General features: G+C 35.7%; 3 protein-coding genes across 3 annotated transcripts; 1 reads left to right on the top strand and 2 right to left on the bottom strand.

Moving 5' to 3' along the window:
* Nucleotides 1-516: 516 nt before the first annotated feature.
* On the top strand, nucleotides 517-7527 carry LOC115963076 (formin-like protein 1). The gene is made up of 4 exons (XM_031081965.1): nucleotides 517-2789; nucleotides 2991-3196; nucleotides 4550-4794; nucleotides 6389-7527. Exons 1-4 carry the CDS (start codon nucleotides 1192-1194, stop codon nucleotides 7211-7213), a joined length of 2874 nt encoding a protein of 957 aa, XP_030937825.1. The 5' UTR covers nucleotides 517-1191; the 3' UTR covers nucleotides 7214-7527.
* A 663-nt stretch (nucleotides 7528-8190) lies between these two features.
* On the bottom strand, nucleotides 8191-13472 carry LOC115965580 (chaperone protein dnaJ 10-like). The gene is made up of 10 exons (XM_031084839.1): nucleotides 13287-13472; nucleotides 12628-12687; nucleotides 12351-12433; nucleotides 11704-11857; nucleotides 11041-11170; nucleotides 9630-9788; nucleotides 9312-9490; nucleotides 9113-9193; nucleotides 8719-8862; nucleotides 8191-8589 (listed from the first exon to the last, which is right to left on the bottom strand). Exons 1-10 carry the CDS (start codon nucleotides 13371-13373, stop codon nucleotides 8509-8511), a joined length of 1158 nt encoding a protein of 385 aa, XP_030940699.1. The 5' UTR covers nucleotides 13374-13472; the 3' UTR covers nucleotides 8191-8508.
* Nucleotides 13473-16632: 3160 nt separating this feature from the next.
* Nucleotides 16633-26125, bottom strand: LOC115963641 (probable protein phosphatase 2C 11). Its single transcript, XM_031082732.1, has 9 exons — nucleotides 25828-26125; nucleotides 22718-22860; nucleotides 22391-22489; nucleotides 22118-22276; nucleotides 21750-21836; nucleotides 20151-20242; nucleotides 18773-18844; nucleotides 16949-17097; nucleotides 16633-16866 (listed from the first exon to the last, which is right to left on the bottom strand). The coding sequence occupies exons 1-8, from the start codon at nucleotides 26055-26057 to the stop codon at nucleotides 16969-16971; spliced, it is 1011 nt and encodes a 336-aa protein (XP_030938592.1). The 5' UTR covers nucleotides 26058-26125; the 3' UTR covers nucleotides 16633-16866; nucleotides 16949-16968.
* Between the last annotated feature and the right edge of the window lie 1105 nt (nucleotides 26126-27230).

Below are 27230 nucleotides of genomic sequence, written 5' to 3'. Positions count from 1 at the left end.
TAAAAAAATAATAATTACATTTGTCAATTGATCTTAATTTGTGAATTATAAAGCTTAAAACGAATAAGTAAATGATCATGTCTTAATTTTATTATTATTATTTTTAAAATATAATAAAAAAATGGATCTTAGTCGGCTCGGGTGACAGCTCAACCCAATCTTTTGGGTTCAGGTCGGTCTCGGTCGGGTTGCCATGTCCGCGTTTACAGAAATGCAAAGTCATTTCTTTCTAAGCGCGTGGTAGTAAAGTTGACAGTGAAAAGTGAAAACCAATTTGCATGGTCAAATTCAAAAGAAAACACTTTTTACCAAGAAGTAATTTCCACACGCATCATTGGAGCGTGGTTCAACACTCCACACCGCTCAATAAAAGCCTTTCCTTTCTTTTTCTGCCATGGCTATCCGTATCACCAGCAGACAAAACCAAAACCAAAACCAAAACCAAAACCAAAACCCAAAAAAATGCCCACTTTTTTTCAAACACGTAAGGTTCAAAGGACATGAAAAGAAAAGAAAGTTTTTTTCTCTCTCTCTCTCTCTGATTACTGATTCCTTTCACTTTCACCACTACAGTGTAACCAGCTCATCTGCACCACTGTTTGATATTATTGTTTGTGGCGGTAGTAAAAGACTGAAAAGAATCTCAATAACATGAGAGATATCAGATATGAGATGAGTCATGAGAGAGAAACGAAATACAAATCCCAATAATGAACCACATATATCTTAGTCTGTCAGAGAGATTTTAACCCCTTCTACATCTTCTCCAAGATTTCTCTCTTACACATTATTCTCATCTTTACCATAATTTCCTCACACAGTGACACACCCATCTCAATTTATCATCATTATCATCACCACCAACACACTTTGCAGCAGTGCCATCTCTCTTTTCAGAAGTAGTGAAACAAAAAGGTGTTACTGTAGTTGGCCCTATGAGAAGAAAAAGAAACAGTGTGCTGTGAACACTGAACTACCATTCTTTTCTCTTCCAACTCCAACAACCCATTGTGACATGAGTTGTTGTTGTTGTTGTTGGTTTTGTATGGCATCATGAATCAAAATCAGTTACACACACATTTGTTGGGTTTGCTCTCTTTATTACACTTTCTTTCACCAACAAACTTTGTAACTGAATTAGCATTCACTGATTAAGGCTAAGAAGAAAAAAAAAAAAAACATCACCACACAATGCCAACCATCACCAGCATCATTCTGTTGCTTTTTATCACACTCTTCTTTACTACCATTCTTGCCACCACTCCTCACCACCGCCACCTCCTCCATCAACCGTTTTTCCCACCGTCAACTACCACCACAACTACCTCCCCATCACCATCACCTCAACCTTCTGTCTCCCCAAAGCAACAGCCAAAACAGCCCTTCTCCTCCACCTCCTCCACTCCGGCCACCACCGCAACCCCAAACCCATTCTTCCCAACTTACCCTTCGCCGCCACCGCCACCATCGCCAAACGCACTCGCCACTTTCCCAGCCAACATCTCCTCGCTCCTCCTCCCTCACACCACCACCACCACCTCCTCCTCCCACCGCCACCTCATCGCCATTTCCGTCTCCACTTCCCTCCTCCTCCTCGCTCTCCTCTCCGCCTTCTCCGCCTTCCTCTACTACCGAAAATACACTCACCACACCACCACAGACGAAAAGGCCTCGCTCTCCGTCTCAGACAGCATCCACCTTTACCCTCCACACCTCGCCACCTCCGATGGAACTCGCAAACCTCGCTGCTCATCTTCACTTCCTTCGCATTCGAACAGCTCCGAGTTTCTCTATCTCGGTACTTTACCCGATTCACGAGCACCAAACGAGGAAACTGTACTAAATTCATCGACTTTACAAAGTTCAACCGTTACCCATCTCCCACCTTCTACTCAGTATCACAAACTCGGGTCCCCTGAGCTCAAACCACTTCCACCGCTTCCAAAACACAATTTCGGGCCAATATATCGGAATGCCGAAATGGGGTCTTCGGGAAATGAAGAAGAGGAGGAGGAAGAAGAAGAGTTCTTTTCGCCACGAGGATCTTCGGGCCGAAAAGATCAGAGTCCGGTTCTCAACGGGTCGAGCTCACAAAGAGTGTTCAATGTCGAGAATTTCGGGAGTAGAAGCTTCAATTCGAGAACTCCTTCGTACCCATGTTCGAATTCGGCTTCTCCAGCTAGTTCTGTGTCGAATACTGTATCCCCTGCTTTGAATTTCAGTCCTGCAAGCTTGAAATCCAAGTCTCCGGACTCTGTGATCAGTTTTCCGGTTCCGGGCATGGGACAATTTCCGGGTTCAGCTCCATTTCGGCCGATTCTGACATCGCTGCCGCCGCTTTCTTTGTCGGCTTCGTCTTCAGAGAGAGGTTCGGGGAATACTCTGAACTCTCCGGCGAGGACTTCTGATGTTTCGGGGCAGAGCAGCAAGCAATCTCCAAGGATGATTCGGAGCGTTTCGAACCGGAGTGTTTCGAACCGGTATGTGCCGATAAAACTACCTCCACCGCCACCACCGATGCCACCACCGAGGTATTGGGAGGCTCCGGCAGCTCCTAGGCTGAGCAGAGAACCAAATTCAGGGCCGCCAGTACTTGTTCCGCCTACTAGGCCTGTGGTGATGCAGAATTTGGCACCAATGTCAGGTACTGAACAGCCTCAAAGCAATGAGAATTTGGAGAGGCATGAGGAGAATCCAAGGCCAAAGTTGAAACCTTTGCATTGGGATAAAGTTAGAGCAAGTTCGGATCGAGCTATGGTGTGGGATCAGCTAAAATCTAGCTCTTTCCAGTAAGTTATAATGACTTTCTTATACTTTTTTTGTTTTACTCACTTTCTTAAGAATATCTTAAAAAGTTCCTTGTTGATTAGGTTCATGTTTTGGATTGTGTTTGTGTTTTGTGTGTCACTTTCTATTTTTTTTGCTTTTTCTTAGGAAGATTGTTTTTGTGTTGTGTTAAAGTTTGTAGAATCTTGTTGTTTTGGTTGCAGATTGAATGAGGAAATGATTGAGACACTGTTTATGGTTAATAATGGTAATTCCAATATGAGTCTGAAAGATAATGGCCGGCGTCTGGTTCTCCCTTTGTCAAGCCAGGAGAATCGGGTGCTTGATCCGAAGAAGTCTCAGAATATTGCAATTTTGTTGAGGGCGCTGAATGTGACCATTGAAGAAGTCTGTGAAGGTCTTTTGGAAGGTAACTGGTTTAACTTTATGTTTAACCTAGTTGTATTGTGATGTCCATTGTCAAAATAACAATTGCCTCCGTGATTGCACAGTCAATTGCTTTTTTGATATGAAATTTGTTCCTTCTTTTGAACTTTTGTTGGCAATTTATGGTTACTGGGCATTGCAGTTTAATTATTGAAATTGATGTTTATTTGTGCCGCCTAGCTTGTTACATGAGGCATGTTTAGCTGCTCTTGTCATCTTGTAGCAAGTTTAAAAATAATCTCAAGCTTTTGGAAACAAGATATTCTGAATGCGACAGTTTTTTTTTTTTTTTTCTTGTTTTGTTTTTTTAAATCAGTGGTTTTGTTTTAAGATGGTACACTTTTCATATGGGCCCTGCCAGTCTAGAAAACACTACCATCAGTCTTTTTCTTACTGCATAGCCTTGGTGTTTTTAATTTCTGTGGTTCTGTGACTGTAAGTAGGCCCCAAAATCCTGTTTTGACTATAATGATCAGAAATTTAGAATGGAAAGCATTAGCACTATGTTTGGCAAAAACAAAGGAGAGGGAAGAGAAATGAAAGGGAGGAATAGAGGGGAGAGGAAAGGGTAGTGGCTTTCCTTTTACTTGTTTGGTTTGTAAGGGAGAACTGGAAGGAAATATACCTTATTGGTGGGTCATACAAACCAAACTAGTATAAGGAAAATGAATCCCTCCATTCTCTTTTCGCTCCAATCCATCCTACTTCCAAACCAAACAAAGGAATTTATTTCCCCTCTCCTCATCTTTTCTTTTCTTCCCCAATCCCTCAAACCAAACATAGCCATAAGGTAGTATTTAATTTTTGTACTTACAGTTAATGCTAGTAGCATCGTTCATCTCAAAAGCCAAAACCAAATTATTATGATCTCTATCGTTGTTGAACCTTTTATGTTCACCATCTCCTACTTAATATAGCATGTACCATAGTGCAGTTCTGTCCTTGAACTTGAGACATGGCTACATAGGAAGCACTCTGTGTGTTTGTGTGTGCTGCACGATTCTGGGTGTGACAAATCCAACACCACTCTATCCTTATGAGCAGTGCCATTCCCAAATTACAAGTTTCATGCATTTACAGATTTCATTTTATAGAAATTTGTGGTTTGTACTATCTAGATACCAGAAGTTAAAAGAATTTTCCTCCGTTCTAGAATGGGTTGCTGCATTTCATTCTTGTCTCATTAGGATTGTTAGTCTTATTATACCTGTGTCAAAGTCATCAGCCCTTTTGTATCTGCTATATATATAACAAATGCATTTGTATTTATGTAATCCTTGATCACCCAATCAATTGGAGATCTGAATATTTTGAACTTCTATCTACCTGCAAACAGGCAACTCTGATACATTGGGGACAGAACTTCTTGAAAGTTTACTGAAGATGGCTCCTACAAAAGAGGAAGAACGTAAACTAAAAGAGTTCAAAGATGAATCACCCTCTAAGCTAGGCCCAGCTGAGAAATTTCTAAAGGCTGTGCTTGATATACCATTTGCATTTAAAAGGGTGGATGCAATGCTCTACATTGCCAATTTTGATTCAGAAGTAGAATACCTTAGAAGGTCTTTTGAGACTCTGGAGGTACATCTTTAATTCTCAGATATGTTCATATACTTATAGTTCCTTAATTTAATTAGGCACGCTCTCCTTTGCTTTATGTTTGGTGGGAATATTTTGAAATAAAAACCTTTTTGCTCTATCACAGTACCACTTGAACGCTTGCTGCATATCTATATGTATCGATAAGGTCCTTGCAGCTCTCCTTAGTCTTAATCATTTTTCGTCCCAATATACATATGCCTTTATATCCTGAACAGTGATCAGAAGGCTGGAGCACACTTCACATGAGCTTCAAATTAGTCAAAAGTTTAACAGTGAAAAAGGGGGGAAAAAGGAGAGGATTCTGTGGTACCTTTTCCTCTTTTTAATTTGACTTATGTTTAAACTTTAAAGCCAATCCATTTTGACAAACAAAGCTTATGATAATTTGTATTGTCTGGTCACTTTTTCATTACTTCCTGGACTCTTTTCCCCTCTTGACCTACAGTGGTGCAACTGCAACCAATCTAATTATGAATATACACATATAAAAAAAAAAAAAAAAAAAATCCTTGGCCAAATGCTCACGAACATCTTTTCATGCAATGTTTTAAAGAATCTCCCAAATGGTAGCCTTGAAAGGCTAATCCAAGCCCCTATTCCCCGTCTCCTACCACTGCTAATGCCTAAAGAAATATAAATAATATTCAGGACCTTCTTCCTGAATTATGATTACCCAACAGAAAAGCTTTAGTTTGACTGTTTGAGTTGCATAACATTTTGAACTGGAAATGGATGGACTCCTTCAAGATGAAACTAATTAATTTTGGGCATGGCTAATATGGAATGAACGGTAGGTATACCTTCATTGTCAATTGAGCAAAGGGGATCTATGGCTCCAACTAACTAATTTGGCCTCCCCACTTAGAATAGCAAGGTTGGCTTATCCGGTTAGGGTAAGAAACTGCATATTTTTGTTGAGCAGATCCAGAAAGTATACACTTTAGATATATATATATATATATATATATGTATATAAATGTAATTGAATTGCTTTATATTGAAATCACCAGTTTTAAGTGCTCCACTAAGTTGTTATATAGTGCATTCAATAAGTAAAACATTGGGATTGGGTGAAATCCGTATCCTTCTCCAAGAAACTTGGTACTTCAGTAGCGCCAAGAGTAGACATGACCACTAAAGTGCAAGTGCGTATGGTGATTGAGTAATGTGGTGAATGAGTCAAAGTAAACTCAACAAGGTTTTAATCCAGATTACATGCGCTGTTATATGTTTTGCCTTTTATTGTTTTGCCTGCTTGGTATAGAGTCGTATATCCAGTAACCTAGATCAATCACTTTGTCCAAGTGCACCTGGCCAAAGTAACATGTGACCATCTCTCCTCTTCTAGTTTCTCGCTGCCTGAACATGAGGCGGAGTATAGGAGAAATATTAAATTAAGTCCAAATAAATTTCTCACTCGAGATGATTCTAGTGGCTGCAGTTCCTCTTTAGTTCTCCCAGCAGTATAACTTCTCCCTGCTATTTATGATTTCATTTATTCAAGAAGTCAGAATTAATTTTTCCTGATTATGTAGATATTTACCAGCTGCTGTTCACACTTCATTTTCCACAGGTAGCTTGTGAAGAATTGAAGAACAGCAGAATGTTCATGAAGCTTCTTGAAGCAGTGCTCAAAACTGGGAATCGCATGAATGTTGGCACCAACCGTGGAGATGCCCATGCATTCAAGCTGGACACACTGCTCAAGCTTGTTGATGTTAAGGGAACTGATGGAAAAACCACTCTTTTGCATTTTGTTGTACAGGAAATCATTAGAACTGAAGGTTCTCGTCTTTCTGGTGCCAATCAGAGTCAACCGGCTGAGAAAAGTCAGCAGTCTGCTTTGCGGGATGAAGTTGAACATAGGAAGCTTGGCTTGCAAGTTGTTTCGGGTTTGAGTGGGGAGCTCACCAATGTAAAGAAAGCTGCTGCAATGGATTCAGATGTTCTCAGTAATGAAGTTGCGAAACTTGCTGAGGGAATCTCAAAAATATCTGAAGTTGTGAAACTAAATGAAGAACTTGCATTGAAGGAGACTAGTCGAAAATTTTCAGAGTCAATGAATGTGTTCTTGAAGAAGGCTGGGGAAGAGATTGTAAAGATCCAAGCCCAAGAGAAAGTTGCTCTCTCTCTGGTGAAAGAAATAACTGAGTATTTCCATGGGAACTCAGCTAAAGAAGAAGCTCATCCATTCCGGATTTTCTTGGTGGTAAGGGATTTTCTTTCTACTCTTGACCAGGTATGCAAGGAAGTTGGAAAAGTTAATGAGAGAACTATAGTTGGTTCATCCCGCCAATTTCCTATGCCTGTGAATCCAACCCTTCCACCAGTATTTCCTGAATTTAATGGAAGGCAGCATTATGGCTCCTCAGATGATGAAAGTTCATCCTCATCGTAGCACTTAAAATTCACATAGCATGTCTTTTTGTGCTTTGCTTCTGGATCTCACCAGCCACCTATTAAGTACTGGTGGCATTTACGGATGCTCTTCTGGGTGGAGCTTGCCAAGTAACTATCAAGCATATTATCTTCTTCTGTTTGGCACCTTTTCTTGTAGTAATATACCCACAGGATTTTGGAATTGTTTATCCTATATGTAATATAGAGGGAATTGCCTGAAGATAATAAACTAGTATTTGCCAGAATAGTTGGAATTATCTTGTAAATTTGTTAGATATTTAAGTTGTTCAGTGATAGTTCATGATTACTCTCTCTCTCTCTCTCTTAATTTGTGCTATTGGTGTTCTGGAAAAATGACAGGACATGGATACCTGGTTAATTTCTGTCTGTTTCTCTCTATCATCTTTCTTTTACCTTGTGTCAGAAGAATGAGGACAAGGACACCTGGTTAATCACAGTAACAGAAAGTCCTGAGCAATCGTGTATAAAAATGCTTGAGAAGAGAGATCATGAGCGTGACAGTATTGAATACACTGGCTTTGTGCAGATGAGAATATAGTGCTAGTAACTACAAGCCTATCCTGCAGCTCAGGTCATAAAACAAAACAACACTGTAAGAGGGGAATTTGAATAGGAGGAATCACAGCAAGGACTCCAGCTGAGCCCTAGGTAGCTTTACTTGTGTAACAGATAGACCTGAAAAAGAAAAAAGAAAAAAAAAAAAAAAACTCTACTGTCTATACCGGGTAACCATGGGGTTGATCTCAAATCCTAGGAAGGTCATGTAGGAAGCATCTTGTAGAAGAGGAATTATAGTAGAATAAGGTTCTAGTATTTGTTCTGCAATGCCTCTCTCGGACCAAGTCACTTCCAGTGGAATCTCCATGGATGACTGCCCAACTCATGTAACATGCAATCAAAGCTCTCTTGAATCTATACCCATTGTTCACCTAACAAAAGATCAACAAGACTATATATAGGAATGTATCCCAATATCATAATACTGTCCAGTTTGTAAATGACAAAGTCACTTCTACATTTATGCATTTAGCCACGTTAAAATCAGAGCATATCAATGGTGTCAATGTTGTGCTTCTATTTAAATACATCATCACACAACTCAAATTCATGGCTTGCACCAGTGTCTCCAATGGAACACAACCCCCCATTCAACAAGAAGCCCTTTCAGTATATTCATGACTCGATGGGAGAAATCTCATTTCTTTGTTGACATATTTGTTTTGTACTCGGCCTCATCTGTGGACCCTAATGTAAAATACATGCCATGATTCATCATTTGCTTTTGTAGACAATTTCTTCATCGTCCACATCAAATGCTGGATTACAAAGGCATCTAAATAGTCTGCCAATACCCTGTCATATAAGAAAAACGAAAAAAACCCAATAATGATATATGTCGTTTATAACTAATTCATATCATATATCAATACATGGACGGTGCATAAGTGAGATTTGCTTAGTCTAAAAAAATTTCTAACATGCCTGAGTTAGTAGAGGGGTTCGATATGAAAGTGGTCTTGGTGAATCATCGTCAGAACTACTATCAGAACTGCTTCCATCATCATCATCTGTGTCGGCAGTTTGTTTATTCTTTGATGTACCTCCAATTTGTGCACGCTTTCCCTTCTGAAAGACAAGAATTTACTAGCTATTAACAATAAAAAAAGTTAAAAAAAAAATTCAGTATCATCATCATCATAAATAACTCTAGCCCTGTCTAATCACTGATTTACAGCTTATTCAATAAAACCAGTTCTAGCAAAAAAAAATTAATATTCTCAATACATAAAAAAAATAAAGCAAATGCAATTTATTCCAATATTTCATAAAAGCTACAAAAATAAGGTTCTTTGCAAAATTGTAGTAATTATTTCACCTGAAATATCTTCCCAAGAATTTTCAAAGCCATTGCACGAGCTTTAAGTTCTTCCTTCCTAATTTGGTTTTCCCTTAGCACCTGCAACAATATTTAAAATTCATGAGAACGACCTTCTGTATGAATAACTACTTATTAGTAGGAAACAACAAAAAGTGAACATGAACAAGTTACTATTTGGAGGAAACAGGGAAATTACCATTTGGCACACATGTATTAGAGTTACTTCAATATCTACTACATTCAATTTCCATAAAGAATTCATCAATGTGTCTTTATTCAGGCGTACATGTGATTCAACATCATTTTCAGGAGCACTACCATCCATTTTAAATTGGCGCCGGATGTCTTCTTGAAGTTGCAGTAACTGAAAAGCACCTGAATATATTTTCTCAATGCAATTAGGCAGCAAAGCATCAAAAGTTCCAAGCAGAAATGTGGTTTTAGGAAGAGAGAAAGAAGAGAGAGGGAGGAGGAGGGAGAGGGGGTGTAGTTAGCTCATATATTATCAACATACCTTTAGCTGCAGTTATCTGTGACTTCCAGAAATGTCCTTTATTGCGAACCCACTCAGCTAAAAATGGGACTCCTAGATAAATGGCTTTCTTTCCAAGCTCTAGTGCTGCTTGTCTAGAATATATATAACCAATAGTGTGTAATATGTCAACTCCAGAAGCTGCATATTAAGAAAATAGAAATCATTTAGCAACAACATGTATGGGCACTAGTGGCACGCTCAAACATTAATTTGGTGTCTGTAAAATTTTAGAATAGAATTACAAAACATTAATACATTGATCAGTGAAGTAGAATGTTAACTAGAGGCTACTTAACAGGTTTGTACAAATGACTAACTGTTGCCTATAATTTATTTATACAATGAAAACTTTTGGGTTCTCTAAATTGAAAGAAAATTCAACTTTCATTAAGCTTGTGTAAGATTCTCATCTCAAAGAACATGTTTCCATAGTTGAGGCATAAATTATAGACAATATTCAGCCTTATAACGCATCATCATCTAAATTTCATTGCTATGAAAGTAGTCTTTTGCCTCAACTGAATTACAAGAGAGTGAATATGATTGAGGAATTTTTTTTTTTTAAACAAAGAAGCAGAACATAGAAAAATAACCAACTTAAACTTATACACTGAAGAAAATGAAGAAATTGATGTTGTTACTCTTAGGAACCAAGGTGTATCTAAGTTCAAAAAGGTATTTTTATTAGGAGCGGAGACTAATTAATCTTTCAATGTAGATTGTCATATTCCCTTTTTCGTTTTCCCTTACTTTCTTTTTCTCTCAATTGTCAACTCTCATTCTTGGCCAAGCCCTTAGAATCTGAGTAACTTCTTTAGTCACCACTTTTCCCTTTCCTTGTTCAAAATTTAGATTAATGATTATCATGAAATATAATCTATGATAATGAAAAACAAACATAAAATGTATATATGAATCAAGTTTATGAAAAACAAAATAAAGAGATCTATTTGAACTCAATTGTTTAAGGTATAATATTGTTGAAATATCATAAATTCCTTTTCTGTGAAATGTGAAACTACGTGGACAATTATTTATACAATGTAAGCTCTTATTTGGGGTAAATTTTATTAAATTAGGCAAACAAAAAAGAAAAAAAAGAGTCCTGAAAGACACATTAATCATTTTCTCTAGCAACAGTAGCAATAGCTACAAAAATTGAGAGTAAATGTAACTTTCAATTTATTTTTGTCAATATTGTAGAGTAATGGAAGACCTAATGTGCTGAATCATTCAATATTGGTTGTTAAATTTTAGAGTTAGAGATCCCTTGCATAGTTTAGGAAGAAATTCATTAAAACACATAATATATAGGCAAAACAAATAACCCTGCACTATCAACATTATGTTTAAAATGTAATTTGAAGAGGCAGGATGAAGCTTAACTAACCTGCACCAGAAAGCCGTCTGGCTTCAGATTCTGCACGCCATAAGAATCCCTCTTTGTCACCTTGAACGTATTGATTAAGAAAACTTTTCAGTGATCTAGCTAGCTTCTCTTCTCTTTCTCTCTGAACAGCCTACATTATATATGGTTGCACACCAGGAAGTTGCTGGTGTAGGTTAGAGAAATTTACAATAGAAACCAAGTAGGGTTTGATTATTTTTTAATGTACTAGAAAACATAAATAACAGTAGCTATCAGTAAAGGATGATAATTCAAGCAAGGTGTAAGTTAAAGCTACATCTGGCTGTAACTCGGGAGATCTGAAAAAGGCTAAATGATGTCCAGGTCATATCAAGGGGGATTATCATTTCTATTTAGATCCACAATGGGTTTTTGGCTGATGAATGCAGCCAGCTAATGCTCTTCTGATTTGTTTGTGTCTCAGAATTCTAATCACAAAGCAAATATACAAACTGAGAAACAGAATGACATTTAGCTGGGTACAATGTGAAAATATCAAAAAAATATTCTGATCAAACATCTTGCAACCATTTTATTTTGAGTTTGGCTAACTTACATGGAGAAATATGCTAAATAGACTGCTACTTCCAAAGAGTTAAATACTAGCAGAACACGATGATTTTTTTTTAAATTAACTGGACTTGCCTTCAATTTCTCATGCAGCTTCTCAGGATTGTCACTCTCACTCGCCAATTCAGAAGAAGCCATTGATGCCACAGCTAGATGTCCTATGTACTCCTCAAATAACTCACTTCCAAAGAGTAGAGCAAAGACAGCCATGGGGTCAAGCATGGTGTCTCTGGAATGGAAAAACAAAACATTATTAGGAGTGTAGGGGAAAACCTTCAAGGAAGAACAGTAAGAAGAAAAAAATTCTTAATGATACCATCCTGGAGTCTTGTTTTTAAATGTAAGTTTGCTTCTCACAGAACTCAAGTAGCTAAAACAAATTTATAAACTAACACCATGTTCTACCATATGAGTTTACATTCACTTTATTATTATTATTATTTTTTAACCTGCAATCATAATTAAGTTTAAGACAATGCAGTGTTGTGTTTGACTGTTGGCCTGGTCTAACAACACCTTCTGCAATAAAAGTTGAAGAAACGAAGCCAAAATTTGTGTAAAAAAGGTCATTCCACAACACTAAAGTAGAGGAAATAGTATTGAAAATAAAAAATTTTCTGTTAGTAGATTCCTTATTGTTTCTTTGATAGTAATATGAAATTCAACAGAGCATTAATAAAAGAACTCGCAATATCTCCATGAGCACAAGCTTAAAACAGTACCTAGATATGCAATTTTTTCCATTTTGATCATAAGTATCTCTTTGCACCGGATCACTTAAAACTTGATAAGCTTCACCTAATACCTGCGAACATAAAAAAATAACGTAAGTACTATGATAAAATAAACATCAACTATACTTTGGAACTAAGATTACTTGCCTATACTCGGCTATAGTTACTTCTTTATGACAAAGAAGTGGAAAATTAAGAAAGGTGTAGCAGGCTTGAAGTTTTCTATAAGGAAAAAATTAATGAATTTTTATCTAGATGAACTTACCTGAAATCTTTCAGCAGCTTGAGGGTCGTTTGGATTTTTATCTGGATGAACTTGCCTAGCCTGCACCAGATAATTAGCAGCTCTCATATATATATATATATATATCATTCACTATATGATCTCAGAGGAGGAAAGGAAAATAAAGAAAGTCCTACCCCATAATTTAAATGATATTTCATGAAACAAATACATGCCAATTAAGGAAGTAAAAGATAGTTTGATTTCGGATAGCATAATGGTGAAAAATAATACATTTAGTCAATCCTCCTAACTAGACTATTGAGGATCCACAGCCGATCCCAAAATTTTGAACTAAGGCTTGATTGTATCAAACAAAGTTTGTATGACCAATCAGAGACCATCTGGTCTCATAATTATTATGTCATAGTCTCCTAGCTAAGCTTCCTTTACCAATCCTAACAATACAATAACAGATAAAATAAGACAACCCCATTTAGTAATTGTCTATGAAGATCTAGAGAGAAAAAAAATAATTAAAAAAAATGTCATGTGATATTAGAAATACTAGTACCAATAATATGCATCCCAAACTATCACCAAATAATATCCAAAAAAAAAAACTACCACCAAGTAAAGATAACCTTAAACTGTAACAACAAACATGAGAGAATGAAGCATTATATATATAGAATCCAGACCTTAAGGTAGTAAGCCTTGCGGATTTCTTCCTCTGAAGCAGAGGGACTAATGCCAAGAACATCATAGTACTCGGTTTCCTTAACCATTCTTGAATCTTGATCCTTTCTGGGTATTTTCGTAGAGTTTGTTGAATGCAAGAAAAAGATAAATTATTAAAAAAAAAAACACAGAAAGAGAGAATAAGAAGAAAGTGTTTTGAGGACCACGAGCCTCATTTAACTTTCCAGTTCTCAACACTAATAAACTAATACCTGAAAATCCACTTTTTCGCGGGAGGAAACAGTTTTTTTTTAACTGTCACTTATGATTTTGCTTTTTGGTGTTGGTGAGCTGTCGGTGGGCTTGGTTTGGGCTTTGCATGGGGCTATTGTTTTGGTGGGGATCTATTTGGGGTTACTTGTTTTTTTAGTGTAACATGTGGGGTGGGCCGGGTTTCACTTTAGTGTGGGCTTTTTGGGGGTGGGTTGGGGAATTATTTTTATGATATCGGCTTATGGAGCGCCCCTTTCACCATATGTAAGTCTTATAGATGTGTACAAATAGTACGGTTCACCAAATGTGAGAGGGGTGCTTCATAAGATGGTCTTGTGATATACTCTCTTTAAGGGATTTGTGACATTTGATTTGATGCCCAATTCTTTTGAGTGAGGTGTTTAGATTATCTCATAAAAAATTTGTGCAGATGGTTGTAATTATTAATTTTTAAGTCTAAAATATACATTTGGCTAGGGTTTAGCAGTAAACCGCCCAACTTAATCCACCTAACCAACCTAATCATACTTGAGTAGTCACGATCCAGTTTGACCAAATGGTCAATTGATAGCGAGTGAGAACTACTCAAAGAAGGGTATTTAGTTGAGTTTTAGGCTTTGAGAAAACTCACTCATCAAAATTGTATTGACTAAATTATTTAACCTTATTAAATTTTTATGCTTTGTACTTGGCTTAGATTTTTTTTTTTTTTTTTGGAGATAGGCAAGAGAATAAAATTTAGCTCACCTTCCCACCCAAATACTCTAGAATGACTCATTACACCCAAAATCCCCAAAACAAATCCCTAAAACCATAATACCTTTGCCAAACCCAAATCAAACATATTTCCCACAATTCTATCTGACTAATGTTAAGATTTAGAGTGGGATCCTTGCATCGACGGCAAGAGATTCACAAATCACTCAACATTCCCACAAATCCATCATCAAATTATAAACCCAAGGTGAGTAGCTTTTTCTTTTATGAGTTTTTATAATCAAGTTGTAATATTTAAGAAACTTGTCCAATATTAGCATTTTGGTGCAGACATCATAAGTGTTATATTAATAATGATTGATTTTCTTGGACTTTATTGATCGTGATTGATGCCAATGGATGTTGAGACTTTAAAGATTTTATTCTCTTTAATTTTGCCTTTAATGTAATACTTTACAAGTTATTTCCTTTCTTGGTAGATTAGAAATTTATTTCATTTCATTTTTTTTTTGTCTAATATATATATAATGGAGTTTAAGGATTCTATTAAAGGTCCCAAAATTTAGTATCATACGCATATGATTATGAAGGCAGAGGTCTTTCTCTAGTGCTTGGTGTTGATTCCAAGGGTTGATTTTTAGGTTCTATCATGCTTGGTATTGATTCTAAGGGTTGATTTTTGGGTTCTATCATGCTCGGTATTGATTTCAAACATTCTTAGATGCCGGTGACTAGGTTCTAATATATTTTCCTATATTTTTTTTCAAACATTCTTATTCGCTTGATACTGATTTTTAAGTCCTAGGTTGAAGGTTCTATAAAATCACTCTCCTAGAGGTTATTGATCCTACACCACACTCGCTCTCCTCCCCCTCCCCCTTTTTTTGCAATTCCAAGTATTGTTATTTTCTATTGGGTTGGAGATGAATGATTATTGAGAATGGCTACTCCTATTTATTTGGTTTTGCTCAAGGGCCAACCGCCTAACACAATTTATCATTGAAGATTTTCTTCCCCTCAATCATGCTGGTTTTGACTCTAGCAAGTGTATATTTTTTCTTTATCAATATATTAACAAGTGAAGAAACAAATTGAATGGCTTTATCTATAAGGGTGGCATGTGTTGTTGTTGTTGTTGTTGTTTTTTTTTTTTTTTTTTTTTTTTTTTTTTTTTTTTTTTTTTTGAGGGAAGAGATAGAGGCATGTGTTGTTTTTAATTGTTCTTTTTTTGGTTATTTACATATTTACCCACTTGAGGTCAGGCTCGGTTTTACATTGCCGACCTGTAGTTTAAAAGTTAACACTTTGTCCACTTGAGGTCAACTCTGCTAGCCTTCCTTCCGTAACTTAACTCACCATTTTCACTATTTAAGCCATAAAAAACATTAAAATAATAGATCAAACAAGATTAGTACTTTCCATTTTACCTCCAATCTCCATTTCTCTCTCTGACTGCCTGCTCTCTATCTACCCGCTTCAACTACACCCTAGATTCTCACTCTCTGACCTGGGACCTAGAGAGAGTCTATGTGATGCATGAGTGAATGATCTGTAGAGCGAGGGTTGAAGTGCTCTTTAATCCAGTGGGTTGTGGCGTTGTGCTGTTTGGAATTGAGAGAGAGGAAAGAATAGAAGAGACATGATGTGTGGATTTGGAAGTCCATTGAAAAAGAGAGGGTACTGGGGTCTTTTTGTTTTGGAATGGAAAACTCAATGATGTATTAAACCAGAGAAAATTTCAATAATAGAAAGAGGATAGGCTAGGGGCTCATAGAGGAACTATCATAACTGACAAAGTCTACAATACACTGGGGAGGGGCATTTTTTTTTTTCCAAATATTCTCTTCTAGCAAAAAAAAAAAAATAACTAAAAAGCTTCCGTCCAAAGTTATTTAGTTATATAGTCTCTTTTGAAACTCGAGTTCCAAGTGAAAATCGAGTTTACAAACTCAAATTCTAAGCAAATAACCTCTCACATAGATTGTTAGATTGAAAATACCATGTCAGACAATCCACATCTGCTTGGAACTCAAGTTTAGTAAGCTCAAGTTCCAAAAGGAGTAACATAACTAAATAACTTCATGCAAATGTTTGTTAGTGATAATTTTTTTGTAACATATGAATATTTGGAACACAAAAAAAGCCCATTGGGGAGTGTCTTCTAACTAAATTTGTTTTTCTTGTCCAAACTGCGCATGCTTCGCCAAACTATGGGTTGCATAATTTGCGATCTTGCTGATGTGCTTAAAGTTAAAAATCAATCCCATTAAATGAGAACTAATCATTCTAATACCCTGTATAATGTGACCGAACCTGTATCCAAGATTGCATAGGCCAACTAAACTGAAAATAAGCTCCAGCAAACAGTAAAGTCAATAAAAAAATACAGGCTAGGATTTTCAAATGTGAGATTAACTAAGATTTAAATTTATATCAATGTCATAAACCATCAATCAAACACAAAATAAAGTGTCATTCAGGATCAACAGCATGAAAGCTCGGCTGTCAAGCCTATCACAATAATAAACTAACAACAACATTAAAAAAAAAATTAAATTGAAAGAAACTGCTTTTTCATAACTGGCGCAGATACTTTAATGGTCCTAAAACCTGCAAGATTTAAAAAAGAAGGATAATTACAAAAAGTATTCCATCAAATTAAAAAATGATAGGCAAGACCACTGACTAATACCTGATACTCTTAATACGTGCTCATGATTTATCAAACCGAACTACAATAGAAGTAATGTTATCTGAACTTCCCCGTGCAAAAGCTTCTGTTATAAGTCTTCTTGATGCCTCTTCTGCATTTGGTATATCCTGCACTAAAGCCACAGCATCCTGAAAGAGAAGATACAGCACTCTGAGACATTGCAGTTTCTTGTAAAACAATTTATGCAGTAAATGACATGAAATTATAGGAGAAAAAAGAGACGATAAAACTACTGCTACAGCAAAACAGAAAACATGTAATCTACTACGTTTATCATTCTCATACCCACTACACAAAAATAACGTGTGCACAAGTAAAGGAGTGCTTCATAGCCAATTCTTTGACTTTCAGAACTCTGTGGTTAAGTAGGAGGTTCAAGGTCCAAACTTAACAATACAACAATTCTGGGTAAACAGTAAAGATGGGGAAACAGTTTTCCAGCAGTAAAGATACAACAATTCTGGCTGAAGATTAACAGTGAAGCTAGAAATTTTCACCCTTCTCTCACTGAGGCGTGGGGGAGGGGGACTCAACTTTGAAAAGCAAGTAAAAGGAGATTTCAGATCCAATCTACATCCACACGCTATGCACACAGCATTTTGCTCCCCTCCCCCCCTCTCCATTCTCTCTCTCTCTCTCTCTCTCATGCACATGTGTCCATGTACATTAAACTCTTACATAAAACAAATTGTACCTTCCGATGAAATCCCAATGTTAATAACCCCTCACACCATCCTCTCTCCCTCCACCAATCCCTATACTTTTGGGGGTTTAGGGGTAATGTTGTTCTAGTAATGTTGTTTGTATTTTTTGGAAATATGTGTGGATGAAAAAGTGTGTGGAAATGCATGTAATGTTATTTAAACACTGAAAACTGTTGCTCAAAGCACTTTACCAAACAATCCCTTAATTTTGGTGGGCCAGAGGGTTTCGCCACCTTCCATTCTCCCTCCTACCAAAAACAGGGATTCTATCACTCCTCTCCCTCCAACATATTGTAAACTGTAAAGGTTCTACCTACCTAGAAGAACCTAATGTATCTCAGTAGCTCAGAAGCTAAAATGCATGATCCTGGAAGCCATCCTGATCATATTGCCAAGCTGCCTGAAGTCTCCACTGTAGGAGGTTCAAATTAATCCAGACTAATATAAGAGCTTCTTTCAAACTCCAACAAAAAATAACTTATGCCCGGCATTTTTGAATTTAACAATGCTAATAATCACTTATTTTCTTGTTTGCAGCCAATTCCTTTTGAGGCTGCTCTTGCAACCACCAAAGACAAATATATTGTCACCCTTAAATACACATGCTCATAATCAACCTAATGAAAAACAAGACATCTACAGAGGAGGACGCAACAATCTAATATCTAAAATTTTTCTCATTAACAATTCAAATAGCCTAATAACGTAGATTAAACTAGGAATCTAAATAGAGAATATGACCACTAAAAGGAATTGAACAACAAAAAATTAGGTACCAAACACATAAGCCCTACAAAAGCTCTTTTAAAAAATATAATCACTATATGAAAGAAGAAAAACCACAATATTTGGTAGCTCCCCTAAACTATTCTAAATCACGATTCACGATATCAAAGAAGTACTGCCACCACTTTCTAATTTCCTTGGGGAGGAGGGGGGGGGGGGGGGAGAAGGAAAATCCATTTCAAAGAATCTAAATTAATTTTTATGTGCATAAATTAAAAGCCAAAACATTTTTGGAACAAAACTCAAAAGGCAACTCAAAATTAATTTCATTATATTTGATGGCAGATAACTTAAAGGCTTAACAAACACTCACCTTGTTTGATATGACATTCCAAAGTCCATCACTTGCAATAATTATAAAGTCTACACCATCAATTTCTTCTTCCTAGGCAGTAGACAATAAAATTAAATAAATGGTTAACAAGGCAAGTTGAGATAGTAAAGCAATATGCTCAGCAAAGTAAAATGGCTATTATAAAAAGAAAATTAAAATTATGCCTTGTCAGTGCTTTCTACCCTATATTATGCACAGAGCTAATCCCAAAACCAAATAAAGGAGGCTTTCAGTAGGTTGATGACTGGTATAAAATTTAGCCATTATTCATGTATGAATCCTTTTTAAGAGAAAATTATAAGAACTTACAGACAGGTACATAAATCAATTAGAGGTTTTTTTTTAATAATTCAATTGTTATAACCAATAAAGGAGGGAAATTTGAACCCTAATTCTCCTCATAAAGGAGACCAAGCAATGCCACTAAGCTACAAAACTCTTAGCACAAAGCAATTAGAGAATGAAATTTTTTAAAAGATGTTAGGGGAGGTGTACACCTCTTCATAGTGGTGATCTGATCATAATGTGTTATTTCAGGTTATTGTGCATTAGGTTATCAATGGAACCATATCCCACATCTCTTTGGCCATAGGGCAATGAAGAAGCAGATGATCAATAGTCTCCCCATCACCTTTTCACATACAAAACCAACTCACCAAAATGATGTGTTTTCTTATAAGATTTTCCGCTAATAAATTTTTCCCTAATGAAGCTGTCCAAAGGAAGAAAGCAACCTGTATAGCAACTTGAGGTTTCTAGATTCTTTTCCAAGGGAAGTGTGCACCTCCTGTTATGTAGTTATTTTACAATTAACTTACTATACTTGTATTAGCTTAGGGGTATTCTTGTAATCATGTCACATCACTCTAATATAAATATACGCTAAGGAAGGGACTAAACTATTGAACCGTAAACCTATTTTCTAATCTCTTTCTCAGTTCATTCTTCTCTCTCTTTCTTCTCACCAAACCCTAAACTTCTATACTTTACAATTCAATCGTGTCATTTGTGCAAGAGCTCATTGGCTATAGTTCAATTAATGTCGTGTGTTTTACCCTTTTTCCTGCGCAAGGTAAGTGTTGAACCTAAGACCTATCACAAACCAAACCCATCCTCCTTACAACTTGAGTGAAAGCCATCTTATGTTCCACCTGTTTGAAAAAATTTGTTTGTTTATTTTATTTTTATTTAATTTTATCGCATACAATTACAAGAGAAACTGACTGAGCATATGTGTAATGTCTTACTTTATAATTGAAAAACTGACCATAGTTAAATGCCTCTTTTAAATGCAAAAAAGTGGTCAGATGATAACCTCAGCATTCAACTGCAAAAGAATAGAAAGGAAAAAGTTCACCTGTATTTCTGGCTCAGCAACAACATATGGCTTGAGTAGTTTATCTCCAAATGCACGAGAAACAGCAAGAACACCACCAACCCTCCATGTTCCTGTGAAAGCATGGCAACAGATTAGAAGTTTACAAGAATTGTTGCTTAAACACTAATTTCTATCACTTGAGACAATACAGTAACAAAGCTAGCCCACAACTGATCTGTCAGCACCTAATTTATTATACAAGGCAAAAAAAAAAAAATTGATAATAGATACCAGAGACAACAGCAGTGGATATCCCAAATAATGTAAAAAAAAAAACACCAACTTTATTGTGAAAAAAATAAAAGGGGAATACACAAGAAACCATGATTGCAAGAATCTAAAAAAACAGTACTGAAAAAGACTAGAAGTAGAAACCTTAGATATCATCAACATTTCTCAGTTACAGTTTACTTTCAGAATCTATAAACACCAATCAGATTAAGTTTAAAATGAACCACACTTTGAAATGAAACCAAATCATACCTTGGATCAATGATATGACCTAAAATTAAAATAAAATGCTATTAATTGTCAGGAACAATTTCATTGAAATTAACACCTTTCATTGTTACTGGCCTTCCAAGATGCACAACACACATATCAGAGGGCTTTTTAGGTAAGAAAACTTGTATTAAGAGAAGACTACTTCATTAGAAGAATAAAGCAGCCAGAAAAAAAATATGTACAAACAAAAGAAAGGAAAACAACTATGTACAGGAAGGTTGTTTGATTGGTAAGTTATCATTATGTTTACTTATACTTTTTGAATTATTCTTTACTCAAGATTGTTTGATTGGTAAGTTATGCACACTCCCAATAGGTCTTGAACTCATGACTTCACCCTCAACCTAGCACTTACGAGGAAAGGAAGCGCAAGTTGAGCTATAGCTCATTGGCATTCTTTGTACAAGAATTCAGTTTCAAATGCAATTATATTTGTATCAAAAATGAATTGTGAAAAAACCAACTTAACTGTTCAGCCTCTCAAATTGTAGATTATTATGTATTTTTTAAATTATTAGTAAGGTATCCCCCCCACCCCCCCACCCCTGGGGGAGATGATTGATTAATGGGCAAATTATTATTAGTATTATTTTCCTTTTCTTCCTAAGGTAGATCAATATGCAGATAATTAAATGATATGTTTGTATATAATCAGTATTAAAATTGGCTGCATAAGATGTAAACAAAAGTTTGTTTATGTTGCAAATTGAGGGGCTGGTGCAACGTGCTTACTACAACATCACCACGATTGATTTCCAAAATCCATGTGCAATACAAGTCAAGTTTTTCACATGCTGTTCTTATTCTGAATGTTAAGAGTGAAGTAATTCACAAAAGTCAAAAGAGATCTAAACCAATAAACTATAAAATTTTTTGACACAACTTTTCAACTTTTAAGTGTTAGGTGTAGTTAGCTAAACACAGTCCAAGTTGTTCTCCAGTGGCACTATATTCTTTAGGCAAAAACTACAAAGTAGATAAAAACTTCCCACAGCAGAAGTTCACATCACACGCAAACCCAGGGTCCCAGAAACAACAAATGCAAACATACAAGACCACGAAGATGCAACTTACCCGCCCAAATGATGAAACCTCCAGCCTGTTCAATCCGTTGGCGCTCATCAGATCTTTCAGGTTTGTGATCAATAGACAATGGGATAGCTGCATAAGAAGGCAATAATGATCACACAATTAAAGAGATACAAGATATTGAATTGTTGATTAAATATTTGTATTCTTATACATATCAACATAATACCTATGGAAGTCAATCCATCAGTCCAGCATAGAGATGTCATTGCAAAAGCAATTTTTGTAAGAAAATCATTATCAAAACAAAATAAGAACTATAATCAGTGAGAGATTCTTTATTTCTCTAAGTTCATCCTTAATTTACAGGCATTAGTCCAATAAATCACAATCTTGACAGAGAAGGCATCAACCTGAACCAGCTCTACAGGCAACAACTCTAGAATCACCAACATTTGCAACAAGCAGACGGTCCCCTAAGAGCAGAGCAGTTGTTGCAGTTGAACCAGCATCTTTTTGCTGACCTTTCTCTTCATTGAGGTAATCAGCATCTGTCTGTTTAAATACTTCAACTATAACAGAAAACAGAAATGTAAATTGCTTCTAGTTCATTACCCATGTGAATAAAAAAAAACTTGAATCGGCATTTCGTACATAATAACACCAGAAATTCACCAACTTCATACCAATGGCTGTCTTTGGGTCATTGATAAAATCTGGGTGGCCACTTAAATTCTTGAAAAGGTTATTTTTAAGGTATTCAGCAGTTCTCGACCCTCCATGGCCTGAATTGGACCACAACATCCATGTAAACACATAACAATGAGAGAAGTTGATAAACAAGCATCTAGACTGTCCACAAGGACCTGAACACTAGAAAAATATTCAACCCAGAAAGGTAACAAGTCTAGCAGAAAGAACAAGGCACCGCCAGCCATGAATTTTCTCCTGATATAAGACACTCAAAAAAACAAAATCGTACCATGGATAGGTAATAAAAACCTAGGCCGTACCATCGAAAACACCAAAAAAAGCAACCATCTGACCATCAACTTCTGAAATCCTTGTCTCGTAGAAATCCTCCATGGAAGCTCTTTTACCCTTGAAAGTGGAATATCCATAGTTGAAACTTCCATTTTGATTTCCAGTGAGAAAGCTAAACAATAAATAGAAGATTTGGTCAGACTTACAACTGCAACCAGTCTCAAGAACTGTCAGTCGAAATTACACTATAAAGCAGTCTTCCTTTTGCCAAAAAAAAAAAAACCAAGACAAGATTCCAAACAAAGGTATTTTACCAAACTCATGGTATTCTCTATAAACATGTATCAAGGGTTCATAAGTCCTTTAAAATTAAAAAATCATATAATTCCCATGACATAAATCATTATGAAATTCTTGTCATTGCTGAATACTGTAATTGATCTCTGACATCTAACTGAGATTAAGTACAATCCAAGCAATCCATGCTCACACTGTTAAAATTGAACGTGCATGAGGTTCAAATCTGGCAGAATAGAATTTCAAAAAGTTTAAACTTTCCATTAGAACTGATCACCATGAAATTTGGAGGGGAAACTTACTATAGAAATTATGCTTTTAAACTATCATATATGAACAAGATAGAGATACTTAAAATTCAGGTTGAATTCCCGCAGATCAACACCAGGACTAAACTACCAATAAAGTCCACTGCAATGAATGTTTTACTTAGGACTTTATCAGAGCTAGATTATAATCATACAACCCAAACCCATGTGCTTTATAAACATATAAAAAGGTTGTAAAATAGGTTGTACACTTGTACAGAGTCAAGGAAAGGTAATTGGTAGGCAATGCAATGAAAGTTTAGCTCATACTTACACCCCCCCCCCCTTCTCCCCCTTTTTTTTTTTTTGAGTCCCAACTAACTCAAGAGTGAGTACATATGTAGCTATAGCTTTAACATAAGGGAAAAGACCTTAACTTTTAAACTCAAAGTTTGAATCCCATATGGTTGTATGCAATGTACTTACCTTTACAAAATAGGTTTACATTTAGAAAAAGAAAAAGCACTAGAGTTTAAACCTAAAAATATTCTTGAACCACAAAATATACTTCAAATTCCACAATCATAGTCAACCTCAATTCAACAACCTTGTCTTTTGACATCACTCACCTATGATTAAATATTTATAGCACTAGTAAAGCCTACATCAAACCACCCAATTCAAACCTTTTTTTTTTTTTTTCTTTCTTTGAATTAACTCACAAATAAGTCATTAATGCCCCCTACTCTCCATGTTTATTTAAGAAGGCTTACTTACTCCCAAAACGTTCATCATCATACACATGCTAATCAACCAAATCAAGAATGAATACACATGTAGCCATAGCTTTTGCGTGAACTGAATTCAAAATATCAGTTCTCCTATGGACACACCCATCCTCACACCCAATTTCACAACTTGTTGCCTTATGCAATAGCAAGTGGTGCGTCTACATGGGCAAAAAGTGTCCCGCCACCCATGAAGCACAGGTGTGTTTCCGGATTCGAGTGCAGGTGTGGGAGTCAACAATTTTTGAAAAAGTAGAGTGCAGGTGTGGCGGGGTGCGACGATTAAAAAATTATTAAAAATATTTTATTTATATTTTTTATATATTTTTACTATTAAAATATTCTTAAAAATTACTATGGCCTGTTAGTAGTATTTTTACTATTAAAATGTTTTTAGTATGGCACGTTAAAAGCAAAATGTATAGCCAAAGCCCATGAACAATCAACAAAGCCAAAGCCCATGTATATAGTACTCTCTCAACACAGGGGAGACGGAGAGCAGAGACAGAGAGGTAGAAAGCACAGAGAGACGAGTGAGAGAGAGAGCTGAAGTTTGAAGTGAAGACTGAAGAATGCATGAGAGAGATTAGGCCATTAGGGTTTGTTATTGAATTTTGGCCTGAATCGGCCGTTTTGGATGTTTCGGCGGTTTCTCCTGATATGGACCAATATGGCCCGAGTCAGCGCGAATCGGCCGGAGTCTGTGCCACGCCGGCGCGAGTTGTAAAAAAGAAAAAAAAAAAGAAAAAGAAAAAAGAAAAGCTGGATGCGGCACTGAAGCACAGGCAGTGGCGTCCCTCGCGCGTTGCTGCGTTGAACGCGGGTGCGGCTCCTCTGGTGCTGCATCCGTGCTTCCCAGCCCGCCACTCACATTTGCACAAGTCAGGAAGTTGTGAAATTAGGTTTTTCTCTATAATTATTCACAAACGAGCACTGAAATGAGTATTGCTACAGATACTACAAGTTTTACTATATTAACCTTACAAACTGATATGTCACCAATCATAAAGAGACAATTCAAATATTCAGTTACGAGGTTGTTGAAACCCACTAATCACATTCATTGACTCATCAGTTTGTAAGCTGTATGTAGTAAAACTTGTGTCACCTTTAGCATTTTCCTTCACAAAATATATACTCATAAAAGAGTTCTACTACTTTCCTAGATTTAAAAAAAAAAAAAAAAAAAAAAAGAGTTCTACTACATACACAACATTTTGCATTAAAATTCAGAGTCTCTCACAAACCCACCTCACTGGTACCCATTAAAATCGAACAAAATCCATCATTTCGGTAAAAAAAAAAAAAAAAATCACTTTTCCCTGAAAAAAACCCAAACTTTGAGTTTGATTCGTGTATAGTTCTGTGAATTGCACTTACCCAATTTTTTTTTTAATTAAAAAAATTACAATAGATTTTATAACCTAATAACATTTTCAAACAAATAACAGAAAAAAAAAAAAAAAAAATAAAAATTCAATTTCGTTTCTTGGAATTGAGTTCACAAACAAATAATTCGCTTTCCATAATCAATGTTTGTTGTTTCTCATGAGAATTAAATTGAAAGTAACTAGGTTACTTTCAATTGAAATGAAAAAATATATCACACTAGATTTTGAAACCTAATAAGTTCAAATTCTCAAATCATATACAATCAACCTAAATTTCATTTCTCTTGGAATTTAATTCACAAAAAAAAAAAAAAAAAAAAACTTGCTTTTTCAGGATCAAAGTTTTTGTTGTTTTCTAATAACAATTGAAACGAAAGTAAAAAAAACAAAAATCAACAGAGAGAGAGAAGGGAACCTGATGCCGCCACCGCTGAAGATAGCGTCGGGATCTCTGGAGGACATTACGATGGCCGGCGTAGGTGGTGGTGGTGATGGCGGGGCCATCGGATCGGCATGGGCGGAGGAGGAGGATGTGGATGAGTCGCCGCCGGTGTGATTGATGAGATCAATGACAGATTCTTCTTCTTCTTCTTCTACTTCTACTGTGTTCGTGTTCGTGTTCGTGTCCGTGTTCCTGTTGCTCATGCTCTGTCTTTGTCTCTGTCTCTGCTTCTGGGCATTCTTTTTCTTTCTTTCTTTTTTTTTTCCTTTTTGTTTTTTTGGGTTTTGCTTGTTTTTAAAAAACAAAATTAAATAATTTTCAAGTCTTCGTTATCTATCACACTAGTTACTTTATTGGTACTTTTTAATAAATATACATATATATATATATATATAAATATTTATAACAAATATATATCTAAAAGTGTTATATCTGAATTGACAACTCTCATACATAAAATACTTAAAATACTTGAAAGTCAAAAGAAAAAAGTGTCCAAATTACAGCATGGGGTAATTATTTCTAAAAAAACAGATATATAATAGGATTATGAAGAAAACATTTTCCTTCAAACTGATTTAAAAATATTTTCCCATAAATGAGAAAAAAAATTGTCTCCAACTAGGTTGCGGTAAAAAAACATAGTAAAAACTGACAGTGTGTAATTTATTTTCGAGTATGTGGCAGTTAAATAAAGCAATTATGATATCATAGGACATTTTTTTAATATGTCATGTGATATATATCTTTATGTTCCTATAACATTTTGTTTGTTTTTATTTTAAAGTTTTCTAAAAAATAAGTTATTTAAAAACAAAGATTTTCTATAAAACTATTTCATTTCTAATTTTTGGTAGCAACCTTAAATGTATTAGAAAATAATCTTCTAACTTTTCTTATATAGCCTAGCATGAGATAGAGTTATTTTCCAAAAGAATTAGTGGAAAAGAATCTCTAATAAATAAGTCATACTTTTTATGTTGATCAAAATTAATTTTCCTTTAATTCATTTTTTCTAATGCTAATAAATACCAGAAAACGTGGAAAATTATTTTTACACAAAATTATCCGTCGAGAAAACAAGCATTTAACTGAGTTAGAAGAGATGTCCTAAACTGGTTTGAAGTAAAACTAAAACCTTGTATAGATTTGAAATGGACAAAATTTTGTCTCGAATGACTTTGGAGTTATTTTCTCCAACTCACAAAGTGGCCATTTTTATAAAACTATTTATGTGTATTATTTAATCAAGTAATATGGTTTACTAAAAAAATAATGTGGTTAAAACTATATATAAATGGTCTCTTCAATAATCAAATAGTGAGTTTAAGGAAAATTGGTTTGAAGCTAAGCTTTAAAAAAAAAAAAAATTTAAT

This window comes from Quercus lobata, chromosome 10, assembly GCF_001633185.2.
Source record: "Quercus lobata isolate SW786 chromosome 10, ValleyOak3.0 Primary Assembly, whole genome shotgun sequence".
NCBI classification, from domain to species: domain Eukaryota; kingdom Viridiplantae; phylum Streptophyta; class Magnoliopsida; order Fagales; family Fagaceae; genus Quercus; species Quercus lobata.
This window is presented reverse-complemented; position numbering and strand designations above follow the sequence as displayed.

Bases quoted from the DNA above. Each gene is read 5' to 3' on its own strand.
- LOC115963076 (XM_031081965.1), top strand. From the start codon at position 1,192: ATGCCAACCATCACCAGCATCATTCTGTTGCTTTTTATCACACTCTTC. The intron at 2,790-2,990 runs GTAAGTTATAAT...TTTTGGTTGCAG, and splicing joins CTAAAATCTAGCTCTTTCCA to ATTGAATGAGGAAATGATTG. The intron at 4,795-6,388 runs GTACATCTTTAA...CATTTTCCACAG, and splicing joins GGTCTTTTGAGACTCTGGAG to GTAGCTTGTGAAGAATTGAA.
- LOC115965580 (XM_031084839.1), bottom strand. From the start codon at position 13,373: ATGGTTAAGGAAACCGAGTACTATGATGTTCTTGGCATTAGTCCCTCT. The intron at 11,171-11,703 runs GCAAGTCCAGTT...TATATAATGTAG, and splicing joins AGCTGCATGAGAAATTGAAG to GCTGTTCAGAGAGAAAGAGA. The intron at 8,590-8,718 runs GCATGTTAGAAA...CTTATATGACAG, and splicing joins GAACCCCTCTACTAACTCAG to GGTATTGGCAGACTATTTAG.
- LOC115963641 (XM_031082732.1), bottom strand. From the start codon at position 26,057: ATGAGCAACAGGAACACGGACACGAACACGAACACGAACACAGTAGAA. The intron at 22,861-25,827 runs GTTCCCTTCTCT...TTTATTGTTTAG, and splicing joins TTCAGCGGTGGCGGCATCAG to CTTTCTCACTGGAAATCAAA. The intron at 21,837-22,117 runs GTTGATGCCTTC...CTTCTTATGCAG, and splicing joins TGCCTGTAGAGCTGGTTCAG to CTATCCCATTGTCTATTGAT.